Source organism: Buceros rhinoceros, unplaced genomic scaffold, assembly GCF_000710305.1.
Source record: "Buceros rhinoceros silvestris isolate BGI_N320 unplaced genomic scaffold, ASM71030v1 scaffold6321, whole genome shotgun sequence".
Lineage (NCBI taxonomy): Eukaryota > Metazoa > Chordata > Aves > Bucerotiformes > Bucerotidae > Buceros > Buceros rhinoceros.
The window spans coordinates 222,329-235,626 of NW_010392584.1; the positions used below are offsets into that span (position 1 = coordinate 222,329).

At 38.6% G+C, this 13,298-nt stretch overlaps 1 protein-coding gene across 1 annotated transcript in view; it reads right to left on the reverse strand.

The window, feature by feature from the left end:
• Window positions 1-1,905: 1,905 nt before the first annotated feature.
• Window positions 1,906-13,298, reverse strand: part of TRIM24 (tripartite motif containing 24) — a gene marked incomplete at its 5' end in the record, with an annotated part of 23,319 nt that continues 11,926 nt past the window's right edge. The window contains 8 exons of the mRNA XM_010144552.1: window positions 1,906-2,226; window positions 3,306-3,455; window positions 4,705-4,779; window positions 6,150-6,282; window positions 9,429-9,742; window positions 10,297-10,465; window positions 11,816-11,888; window positions 13,049-13,184. Of these exons, the coding sequence (XP_010142854.1) occupies window positions 2,017-2,226; window positions 3,306-3,455; window positions 4,705-4,779; window positions 6,150-6,282; window positions 9,429-9,742; window positions 10,297-10,465; window positions 11,816-11,888; window positions 13,049-13,184 (1,260 nt within the window). The remainder of the gene's footprint in view (window positions 2,227-3,305; window positions 3,456-4,704; window positions 4,780-6,149; window positions 6,283-9,428; window positions 9,743-10,296; window positions 10,466-11,815; window positions 11,889-13,048; window positions 13,185-13,298) is intronic.

Consider the following 13,298-nt stretch of genomic DNA (forward strand, 5'->3'; position numbering starts at 1 on the left):
TAAGTAATTGGACTGCATTAGTACATCCACACTCCTCTCCCCAGTATTTTCTGCTGGTAGAAAAACTTGAGTGTGAAGCTGTCTATGTGCCTACCTTCATTTCTCAATGCACTACGCCTCCTAATAAATACGGGCTTGGCAACTTACGGTCCAGAGAAACACACAGCACCTTCCTCTGGAAGCACCGTTAAAACTTGGTGACAGGGTATCTACGATTTCTAGGCATTGCTAGATCTTTAAGACTTCAAAGCTGCACTGGCAACTTTATTTCTTAAGTCTGTGCTACTGTAGTCCGCATTGATCACACTTGTTTTGTTAGAATGGACTCTCTCACTGTCCTGTTCTGCTCCTCCACCTCTCTTCCTTTCTTCCTGGTACTCTGGTATGGTAAAACTCCTACTACAAGCAGCTCTCTTCACTTAATCAAAACTTTCCACAAAAAACACAAACCAACCAACCAACCAAAACAAGCCCCACCCCACCAACCCCCCCGAAAAAAGGGAAAACAAACAGTTACTCTGGGCAGCTTAAAAATCAGCCACATGATCATGGCATTTTGGAAGCTATGTCAAAGGCCTGCTGCAAACAGAACAGTGTTCCTCTGAAGTGTCCACCACATTTAAGTGTGCAGTGCCACCCTATGACACAGGCAGGTGGGGAGCATCGCATCTGGTGAGAGGCAAAAAAAGGGCCTTTGTCTGAGTGCATAACAGAAGGGAAGCACAAGCAGCACTTGCATCCAGTCTCTTCAATGATCTATCCACAGCTCTGCCTCAGTGCTACGCAGCAAGTCAAAAGAAGTCTTGTGTATACTGCAATTCCATCTGCAAAATTCTGGCACAATCAGAGCTCAATTAATCCAAAAGGCTGGCTGCTCTCCCAAAAACTCAGTTTTCATTTAAGGTGACATAAATGAAGAGTATAAACCAATAGCTGGAGCAACCAGCTAGACAAGTACTTCTTTACCTCTGCAATCTCTGCGGGCAGAAACAACCATCTATACTGCCAGTGCTTCTGGAAAGCAGACCAAACAAAAAGAGGTAATTTGCCCTTGCCTTCTGGTGATTTTAACAGGGACAGATAAAGGGTTGAAGAGCAGTATCTCTCCTTTTTTTTTCTCCACCTCTTCACACTTGTGTATTTCCAAGTGAATAACGATGCTGGTTGCATTCTGACAACAACGTATTTAGAAATTTGGAAAAACAACAAGAGCTTGGGGACAGAAAGGCTGTTTTTTCCCCTCTCAACATACACAAAGACTGACTGGTAGTTGCAAGCAAACATTTTTCCCTTCAAGACTTTGCCATCACTCCATTAAAAAGAGGTACATCAAACTTGAAATAATACATTTTAAACAAAAGTACAGTAATACCATTGCTTCTTGCTTGTAGTGAGAAAAATGATGCAAACCGAAGTATTCCGTCCTTTACTTCCTCCATTAAAAACTCTCAAACAAACAAATTCCCTTTTTTTTTTTTTCTTTTTAACACACTCTCCTTGCATTTTAAAATTACCAGTAACTGTTTCAGGGGCAACTACACTTTCATTGTACCAGTCAATATTGCAGGACAATAATATTACACCATCTGTTTTCATGGCTTGTGTTAAATACAGTACGAAGAATCAAATTATGGCCAACCACATGCCTTTGGTAAAAATAAAAGTCTGGTGAGAACACATTTTCTTCAAACTCAGAAAGCCACATGTTGAACCCATATAATGTTTTAAAGTTCAATTCTATACAAACTTCTATTCCTCCTCAAAGTAAAGTTAAACAGCTGTCACCCCACACAAATGGCAGCTTCTGTGCTGCTCCAGAAGTACGATGAAAGTACTTCAGAGAAGCTCTCCACATGCCTTGATCTCCATTCAATTTGTGTTTCAGAGAACGGGTAGAAAGTCTAGTAAATATCCACAAACCTACAAGTCAAAGCAGTCACGATTTTTCCCATTTTCACAATTAACAGTGATAAATATTCTTAGTTTTTAAAAATGCTCCATGGTAACACATGCGGCTCATTTGAGCAACTGCCGGTCTTCTCCTTTGAGGCGTTTTTTCCGGGGCTGTACAAAGTCATCATCTGACTCATCAGTAAGCTCTGGATTATCTTTGTCACTCTGGCAGTTGGGTTGTACAGGGAACTTTCTCTCAGGGTAAACGTTCCTTAGAAGTTCTTCAAAGTACTCTTCAAGCTTCATGCCGGCCTCAGCCACTTCTGAATCAGGCTGTTGGGTGAATTAACAGCATCAATGCATCACGAAATAGCTTTATCCTTAGATCACACTAGGTCTTTTAGGTGCTCTTACACACTACAAAGGAACAGCAATCAATCAGCAGCAAGAATGCCACTTGTGGAACACATGGGCCCAAAGAGCACAAGCCTGCAAAACAGAGGCTGCGGGGTAGGTCTCTTGGCCAACATGCCCAATGAATTTTGTCTCTGAGGGATTATCACAGAAGCCAATTGCAAAAGCCATACTGCCTGGGTCTGAAAACTATATAAAGAGATTCTAAAGAGTTTTAAATCCTAACCGGAAAGAAAAAAAATATTTGGGGTATGCTGTGAAATATACAAGTATGCCTTCAGGGTGTTAAAGTTTTTTAGAATGACTGCTTGAAATGCTAGAATTTCTCTAGCTTACAGACCCTTTTTAATTAAGGTGAAAATACAATAGGATAGATGACGATGGTAACATGGAAGTCCTGAAGTCATTCATAGCTCGTTTCCTAAAGTGGAGATGACCATGGCTGGAAGTATTCCCAGCTGTTCAGGGTGACTGCATGTGACTGCATGACCCCGTTGAGACCACTTAGAGAAATCTTTATTCCCACTGTAATTCTCTCTCATTTCATTGTCCACTCAGTACCTGCATCACTTTTTCACCTTGTGTTCGGTTATGTGCAGTGAGGGATAATAACAGTCACTCAACACGGCAACTAGAAATCATAAGGGCGAGTACAGACCTCCCAGAATGAAATAAAAATTTGAGGCAAGGAGGATTAAATCACTTTTAAAATCAAATGCCCACCATTAATGTCTATGATGAACAATCGTCCTACTCTTTACCTGCTGTCCTGCCATTCAGCTAGCATGTTTGTTACAATCCTCCTTCGCTTCTACGGAAGGATCTCCACTATATAGTCATCTAACAGCAGAAGAGCTTCAATGTTTTGAAATGATCTATGTTTCACTGCAGTCTCACCATCAAAGTAAGTTTAATACACTAAAATCTTGTATTGCAAGTACAGTTTTCCTGAAAGTAACTCAGCCTACAAAACCAGATAAAGTATCTACTTTTCTAACCTCATTAAATTCAGCACAGTTTTGAAAAATCAGTCTGAAATCAGCCACAAAATCTTCTGGCTTTGTGTAGAATGAATTGGTCACTTCAAGTCTTTTCTTGATGGTTGACAAGTCCATAGGCTTTTTGATTATCTTGTAGTAATCAGGAACCTAAATGGAGAGTAAAATTTTTTACTGAATGCAGTCATGTTCATTACTTACTATTTTATAAACTTTGAGCTCTGAGGAAGCGGGCAAGATTTAGCCTCATCTTCAAAGTACAATTCTAAGACATAAGAATTGTACTTTTAACATATACATGGACAGTTTCTGGAGTAACAGTGACATATGCTAGTTTTGTTGGCTAAAATACACTCCTCCCAATGCCTATTTTAAAATAAAAGGAAAACAAATAAAAAACGTACCTACATTGACGACGTATGACAAAGCAAATGATTTGGACATGATTTTTGGCTCTAGCCAAATGAGCCATCTAGTAAGTTTCACTCTCAAAACCACCATACTTTGGCAACCCACTCAAAAGGAGACAGTACGTGGGTTCCTCAAAATGAATTTTGGTCATGAAATACATCCTTGGAAACGGTGGAAAATTTCAGAGCTATCAATTATTTTGGCATCTCAAACTGTGGTTGTAGGATTAAGTTTTATTCTTTCTTTAGAAAGAATTAGAAATTGGAAAATAAGATGTTTTTCTACCTTTTTCCTAACTAGATTCACATTTTGAAAGAAATGCTATAATACCTGAATTTAGTAATACATGACTGTCATATAATTAATCAATTAATCTCTTGTGCCCTGTTTAATTATTAAACTCTGCAGAATATTCTTCAAATGGAGAAGCCTTATTCAAGTGGAATAAAAAGGGTGCATTAGTTATTGATGAATTCTTTTCTTGAAGAGCATAAAAGAGATAGATACATTTCATCTGATTGCCCAGGTAACCCTTCTATGTAAACGCACCCAGGTATTGTTTACCATTTTACCATTAAACTAATAGATTTCAAGGTAACAATACAAAATTCAATTTCACGTTAGTACTAGGAAGTACTCTAATTCTCAAAATCAGGTAATTTTTAAAAAAACACAAACACATCCTAATTCACCTTTTCAGTGATATCACTGAGCACTGTGAAATCAGTACAGCGTTACAACTCACTTTTTTTGAAGTATTTGAAGTAAAACAGTTTTGGGAGAGTTTTACTAGTAAATACCCTTCCAACCCAATGCTTCAATTTTTAACTCTCCTTCTGACAGTTTTAATAGAATCAAACATGTTTAATATGCTCAATGTCTGGGAAACTGAACTTCTGATATAATGGACCATGAGGGACATAAAAATGCCATTAGAAACAAGCCAATTACGCTACTAACGTAGAATAGACAGAAGTGAGGTACATACTGTGGGAGGAACTGGATCTTGAAAAGCAAGGCTCATTTCATGACAGTAGAGGTATAGCAGCAGTCTTTCACACTTCTGTGTCAAGAAAAATAGATACCCAAATAATCAGAGAATCCTACATGGTTTAGTTCTAAAATAACAAACTACAGAAAAAACGAAACAGATGCTCAGCCCCTAAGCAGAAAAGTGAGCACAGGAACCGTATTTGGGAGTGAGGTTAACTGTTGTAACTAGTGGCCTACAGGATTCCTTCTCTGCAATGGATATATCACTATCAACTCTCAAATGCACACTATGAAACCTCATACGGTTACTAAAGGTGTTGTTCAGCATCTGTGGAGCCCAGCAGGTATTTCAGGGAATAAAAAAAGCACGTGTGACTCTTAGTGCTTTACAACTACTTGTGATAGCAGTAATGTTCATCCTGATCTGGGTATATCTGCTCTGTAACTGCAAAGCCTACAGTGCTCTTCTGTCAGCAGCGAGGACTATCTTTTCTTTGTGTATCCAAATATATTAAACTGGATCTTGCAGCTTGAAAGAGATTCTAAATATAGTTTTATGTGATTTTATGCTTGCCAATCCTTTATCAGAATATTTACAGGACTTACTTAGAGCTTACATTTAAAGCAAAATACAAAGAGACCTAGCTTTTTTCTTATTAATAGCAGCACATGTAAATAATGGTTCTAGAGGTAGACAAAGACCCCAAACATAATATTAATTTTAGTGTATTTACACAAGTTGTCATCTGAAATCAAGTAAAACACTGCTGAAAGTTTCCAATACAGCTCAAAATTGCTTAAAATCAAGTTTTAAATAACAATAAAACAACTACAAATCAAAAAAGGCAAAAATCCCACCCCCAAGTCCCAAGAACCCAAAAGGTTCTGTCAAGCAGTTCAACCGTCTGCGCAAAGGCACAATTTTTTTTTTCAACTCTGAGGTTTAAGAGGAAAACAAAAGTTGAGAGACCCACTGCTTGCTTTGTAGCTTTTCCACCAGAACATTTAAAGCTGCAAAAGGGTAGCAGTTATTCCCAGAGACCGGTGATAATCTCTGCGGGACCACTATTGCATCTCTGTATATCTGCATTGTGAAAGAACCAATTTAATTTTTTTTAAAGAGTGCTGACAAACCGCTTTAAAGACTAAAACCATTGGTTGATTGATAACGTGAATCTGTGCCAAATTTGGAAAGCACAAACAAAGAGAATATTCTGAATGCAAGGTCACTCCGTGCAGGACCTCTGTAAGAAACAGCACTTGGTAATTCCTAGAATGCAGTCCCAGATCAGAGCACTGGCACTTCTCAGGGATTCGTGTATGTTGTTCAGCATGTTTACAGGAAGACTGCTATGATCTCAGAGCTTACGTAAATTCTGCAGTGCAAACATTTCAGAATACAAGCAGCAGCAAGACAGCACTCATTTATTTTATCCTTACCCTTCGGTCTATTGGCGTCAAACCCACAGTGTCTTCCAATTTTCTTTTTTCAGAGCTGTGAGCAGGTTTATCACAGTCATACTCAACTTCTGGCTTGCACAAATCCCGACAGAATGTACAAATCCACTCTCCACTAGAGACGACAGACAAACAGACACATTGAACTCAGTGATGTATCACTCCCCTGACAAAAGGCTTTCTATAAATTTCTGGGTAAGTTCCTCATTTTTGGGATTTTTTTTTCCTGCATCATGTGTTCTTTTGTTGTTGTTCTTTTAAACTATACAAAAGGCAGAGACTGCTGGCAAAAATGCTTTATGAGAACTCTGTTCCCTTTTTAATGACGCTGGTTTCATTACTGGTGTCATAAGAGATAAATGGTTTGTCATAATAGACAAATGGTGTCTACCTTTGTTAATGCTGAAATTTTTCACTTGACCTCACAGGACTCAAGCAAAGCACTATTAGTTCTGTTTCCTAACTACAGAGAGACTGAAGGAATCGTACACGCCAAACAGAAGGGAAAGTGTTAGTATCAGATGGTGAGAACTATATATTCTCTCTATAAGCTTGATCTATGACAAAGCTGGTGAAGGGTCTGGAAAGCTGGTCTTATGAGGAGCAGCTGAGGGAACTGGGTTTGTTTAGCCTGGAGAAAAGGAGGTTCAGGGGAGACATTATCACTCTCTACAACTACCTGAGAGGAGGTTGTAGCAAGGTGGAGGTTGGTCTCTTCTCCCATGTAACAAGTGACAGGATGAGAAGAAATGGCCTTAAGGTGCACCAGGGGAGATCTAGGTTAGATATCAGGGAAAACTTCTTTACAGAGAAGGTTGTGAAGCACTAGAACAGGCTGCCCAGGGAGATGGTGGAGTCCCCATCCCTGGAAATGTTTAAAAGCTGTGTAGATGTGGTGCTGAGGGTCATGGTTTAGGGACCCTGGCAGTGCAGGGTGAACGGTTGGACTCGATGATCTTAAAGGTCTCTTCTCCAACCAGATGATTCTGTGACATATTATTACTCTATGTAGATTGTGCTAGACAAGATTTTTTTAAAAACTCGGAATTCTTCACTGCCTAAAATTTTCAAATGTTTTTGTTTTATAAATTAGTCTAGGAAAACCCTATAGATTTAAATGACAGCATAAGATTATGAAAAATTAGTTCTGCAAGATACGTTTACTGATTCGCAAATACAATTTGTGAATCTCAAAATTTTGAAAAACCTGTGAAGGCTCTATGTTTTTAATACGTTTCTCCACAAATGACGAAACTTGCAGACTTGCAGATAACCACAAGAGGGCTGAATTGTACTTCTTACAGAGTAGAGAGAAGTCAGCAATAACCAGTTATGAGATCTAATTTACTCAGAGGTATGGTATAATAATAAGACCTTTGCACATGGGAAGTAGTTTCTACAGCACCTTTTAGTTCATTTTGATACCAAGGCAGAAGCCTTTCCAAGTTAAGAAAAAACAAACAAAAACCCCCAAACTTACTGGCTTTTATTCAGAGTAATCCAAAGATTTCCACCATCCGTTAGTTGGTAGTGAATGATGGACAATTTCCTTCCAAGAAACTTCTACACTCTACTGGCTTAACTTGACAGAGTTATTTATATAACACTGTCACCCCCCTGCCTGGACTAGCATCAGAGAAATGATGTGGTAAACAAACAAAAATAGATCCTGGACATGATCTAAAGATCTTATGATACTGGAAAACAGGAAACACATGAAAGACGGAGCAATGATGCATTTAAATATCCAAGAATCAGTAAGAGTGTCATGGGTTGAAGTGAAGGAAAAAAAGATGCAGTGACTTTGTGAATCTATAGGATAAAATGTTCTATACCCCTGAAGCAAAACCTCAAAGCATTCATGAAAGTACACTGACACTGCTGACATCATAAAAAAGGATTTATTCTGCGTGTTTGAAGGATCTAATACTAGAGACCAAAGTTTGTTAAGCAGACTATTACAGTTGTAAAAACTCACTCCACAGGATGAGAACAAAAACCTGACACATCTGAAGCTGGAGGAGAATTAAGCTAACCACGGTTCTGAGGTCAAATATCACAGTGCACTTGTATTATTATGCACCTTTACTGATCTGAAAAGTTGGGTTTGGCTCCCTTGCCCTCAGACATCATCATCTCTGCTCCCACAGCATGATCCAGTAAAAAAGAGAAATTTTAAAGACATTCTTGAAACTTTAATTTTAATAGAAACAAAGCCCTGTAAATACACAGTTATCTACCTGCTTCAAGATTCTTTTTTCTTGTCAGAAAGTGCTTACTGCAACTTCAGGGGGTTTTGCTTATGGCACAGAGCTGTAACGTATCATCACTCTACTTACAAAAAAACATACAAAAAACCCATACAAACTGTAATTTGAAGTTTCAAAAGGTAAAGAAACATTTTTATGTGCCATTTCTAGTGACATTAAAGGAGTAGATATGCTTGTAGAAGTATCCTTGTTCAGAGCAGCACAGAGATCATCAACGCACTAAACTAAGTCGCTATCCAAATGTTAAACACGAGCAAACTATGCCAATATTTACTAAGAAAACTTAGTAGAGCATTAAACAATGAACATGTTATGACAGATGCTTTTATCCTATAATATTAATAAGCATACTGCATGGTACTTCTTCCAAGTCGGAACATTGCAAAATGCCATTTATTTTAATCAAAGGCACTAATTCCAGAAGCAAATGCCGGTAATGTTTGTAGCAACAACCTGTTTAAGACTGTATTTTGAAACTCCAGAAACTTAGTTGTTTTGTAACAGCAAATCAAGAAAACCTACTGCTTGTTTCAACATTGAATGGGATGTTACTAAATGTTAGTTGCTACATCCCATGCTTTGAGCGCAGACTTGTTTAGCAATATAGCAAATAATAAATTTAATACTATATTAGCTTATATTTATTATTATTATTATTGAAATGTAAATATTTTCTGTCACTCTTAAAACATTTTATGACAGACTGGTGATTCTGTGGCCCAATTTTAATAACAGGTGCCCTAGATGTACGTGATCTTTCTTAACTGCCAAATAAGTGAAGAGTTCTACTGTTGTGGCTGCAAATCTGTAAAGTTAAACTGTGGTTTCACTGCAAATTCCAATTTTTACCAATTAACAAAACTTCTGAATCTGAGACTTTGAAGGAGACACTGCTTCTTTTGAGGCTGAAACTTCTTGTACTGGATTTCACAATACAAAGCTTATGTCTTTTAGTAAAAGTTTAGCTTACAATCAAAGAGGTCATAATTACCTTGGAAAGCTCATCAACGTAGGGACATGACAAGAAAGATGGAATACTTTGGGACACTTCTCACAGCAGAGGAGTTCCCCTCCATTTTGACATACAGCACACCAGTCTTCATTGGGATCATCCTCTTTTCTGCCCTCCCCAATATGGGAGGGACCCATCCATCCCGTCTTCCCACTGGACGTCTTCTCCTGCAGTACCCCTGGTTGATCATCTGTGCTGTCCGGTGCATCTGTTCTTAAGACAGCTTCATCAGAAGTGGAATTGTGATTGCTATCTAACAGCAATGAGGTAAGTATGCTTCTTGAAAAGGTGGTCTGTAAGAAAAAACAAAGGAAGTGAGAATATAATATTTATGTGAATTTACACGACCCTAACAAAAGTAAGCTGACCAGAATAACAAATTTGTATGGAAGCAGCCATATCACTTGCAACAGGCATGCCAAAATTACTACTGTAGTATAACATTAGGCAACGAGTCACAAGAAATGAGCTATGAAAGGCTATTTACTGCCCTACTAATAAAAAACCTAATCTTTGATGCCCCAAAAGTCTAGCAACCTTATTTATGTATATTACTGCACTATAATTAGAAACTCTTCTGAGCAACACATGAAAATTTCATGTTTGCAAGTGATTTCCTGCCTTCCCAGGTTTTCAATGGGAAAAAGCAGTCTGATTGCACCAGTTAATTAATTGAATTGGCAGTAGAGCTAATTTGATTTTGAATTTCACCTCTTCCTCTTATTTAGCTTTTTAGTTTTCCCCTGAAAAAGTCCCCAGCAGAATATTAGTAAATTATTTTATTCCCCATAAACGTAAAATATCCTCCACCAAAGTGAAGGAAGATCTTTATAACAGTTAATATTACATTCTGAGGCCGGGATTCCTCATCCGTTTCTTGCTTCACTATAACAATTGGGAAATCAAAGTTCTCATTAGGTGCACTTGACTCCTGTTTAATTCTGATTGGCTCCAACATAACAACCGGGACTTTGTGTGTAGAATCAGCTCCTGGAGGCCTGCTGGAGGAGCCAGAACTGTAAATGATAGAAAGACGCAAGAAAAAGGGCAATTAAGAGTCAGAACTGCAGACTTTTTTAAACACTGATGCTTTCTGAGAGCTCAGGATGCTAATCCATTTTTCTTCTTTGAATCCTGAGCACACTAGTACTATTTTTATAGAATCTAACATCCAAGATAATTTCCTTTCATGTATATTGAAAAGCTGTTACAAAAAGGGATGTTGCAGTTCCGAAACTGAAGAACTACTCATGGTTTGACTATCCATGAGTGCAAGATCTGCAAATAATCCCCATTTCTTTTAGGTCATAGAAAGCACTTCCACTGTACATTATCCCATTTTGGAGAAGATGCAGCTGTATTTTGGGGAAGGTCAGTGTTTCTCCAGAGCTGAACTGATCATTGTGAACCACGCAAGCAAATAAGCCAGATAAAACCACACATTTACATTATCTTGAAAGAGTTTCTTATAGCCTTGCAGCTCTACCAAAACTGGGACCCTTCTTTTGGAACTAGATCTGTCTTTTTTCATGTGTTTAGTCATAATAGGATGAGAATGGACAACGAAACTCAAAAATACAAACTTTTTTTTTATATAATAATGAAGACTTTTAAATCTACCAAAATTAATTCAAGCAGCAGCAGATAGAATCTCATTTTTCTAAATGTATGTAAAAAACTATTCAAACATTTAAACAGTTCATAAGAGTCCTTCACAGATTACCCATGTAAATGGAATAGAGTAAAAGATATTCTATATTAAAAAGCATCTGAATTTCTAATTCAAGTAGAATGAATGTCATCTGATTTTCTCTGCATAAAAGATTAATCTTATGTCAGATGTATGCTCTAATTTATTGGAACACATTAATGGATCTTCGCTCTTAAACAACATTGTGTACATCTATTTTTTCATTAATATTCCATCAATAAGGGATAAAAACACTTGCGTAGACTCTCAGTAGATATCTAGTGCTCACTTAACTAACTGCATTACAGCAGAAAAATCTTAATAACCCTCTTTGTAACATCAGTTGCTTAAATCTGAAGTCATTTGTAGTTTCATGAGGACTTCCGATATGCAACTTTTCCCTTTAGCTGATTTTTCTGAATTTAAAACCTAATTTAGAATTGCCATTCTTTTAATAACGCCAACCTAGCCATTATTTACAGAGTTAATACAGTTTTAGATGCTCTATTAATATATTAAAAATTACTACTTCTAGAACACGCAGAGTGCTGCAATAGCCAGTAGGGCTGGCCCTTAACGGAGAAGGTGAGGCCAACTGACTTCTCTACGCAGTCATGAGAGAAGGGACTGAGACATGTTCTGTGGAACGTTTTCTTCTCTCCCACTTCTTCCTTACCTCTCTCTGCTCCCAACACTGGAGGCACTGGGTGAACGAATCGGAGGGTGTATGTTTGTCACACTGACTCCTCCTAGGGCAGAAGACTCAGATTAGAACAAAACACAGGTCCGTGCCAGATCTGAGATGCGACTCGGACAAGTACACAGGTTTTGGGGTAAAATGTCTCCTGCTGTGTCATTTATTTTACCCACATCTCATTTAATACAAATTCATGAGAGGATGAGAAGCGTGGGATAACAGAGGGAAGGGTCCCATTGCATGTAAGCAGGGGTCAGTGTCTTTGCCTGGCTGACCCCTTCACTTGATCACTGCAGTCTGTTTGTCTTACCACGTTACATTTCTAGCAGATCTCTCAGGAGATTTTAAGCCAGATTTTAAGCCATTTCTCTCAGGAAATTTTAAGCCAGACAAGCTGGTGAGTAGGAAGAGGTCTGAGGCCAGATATGAGAGAGACCAAAGGTCTGGCGACCGGGTAGCTGAAAGACTTGTGAAAGACATTTTCACTGAGCATTGGTCCTGAGAAACCAGCGTGGGCCATTTGTGCTGTATTATCCACCTGTCTCAGCTAATCATCTGGCCAAGTGCATGAACGCCACGCGAGTGCACAAAGGTTGCATGAGCACTTCTTGGGAATTCACCTTCACATAGCTCACTACAGGCCAGACAGGGAACTGGGAGTAAGGAACAGCTGCTGATTGCTACCAGGCACAGCGACAGGAGTTCCCGGGGTCCTTCAGGTCCACCGCGTTTAGCTAACCGTAACAATAACTTCTCTGGCAAATCTGTGTCAGCGCTGCACTACCCTTTCAGTGAAAAAGATTTTCTAATATCCAAATTGATCTACCCGAGTCGCCATTTGTAGTCACTGCCTCCTGTTACATCCTGTCTTGCCTTTTCAAATACTTCCCTCTTACCACGGCTTCTAGGTTTTAATTTGGTATACCCCTAAGAGTTTCATTTTTCTATAGAGTTCTACGTAACTTCCTAAAATCTACTATCTTTTTCCTTCCCTGTTTTTAAGATCTGGCCTCTTACTTTTTTTCACAACATTAATAAATTATTGCCCCAACTCTACCCTCCTACTAGGATTTCTACAACTTTGACTTAATTTTCCTATTTCTCATCTTTGATATAAAATAGAAGTAACTAATCCTGATGTCAGTTAACACTGCCACATTAGATTTTTCCATTACACCACTTAAACAGAGAATTGCACCACGTTCCAATTACCTGAGAGGCCTGGTGATGGTACCGATGAATTTGGTGACTGCACAGTTCTGTTCGAAGGGGGTTTTGGTTGATTCTGCTCTGCAGTGCCGTCCTTCCTTACAACATTGTCCATTGTGATGTTTCCTGAACAATCAATCTAAAAGGTGGGGAAGAGAGAAGCAGTTAGTGTTCGAGGGGAAAAGAAAACCACAACAACCTCCCCAACCGCCCCCCCCCCCCCAAAAAAAACCCCCAAACACACGCCAAAACC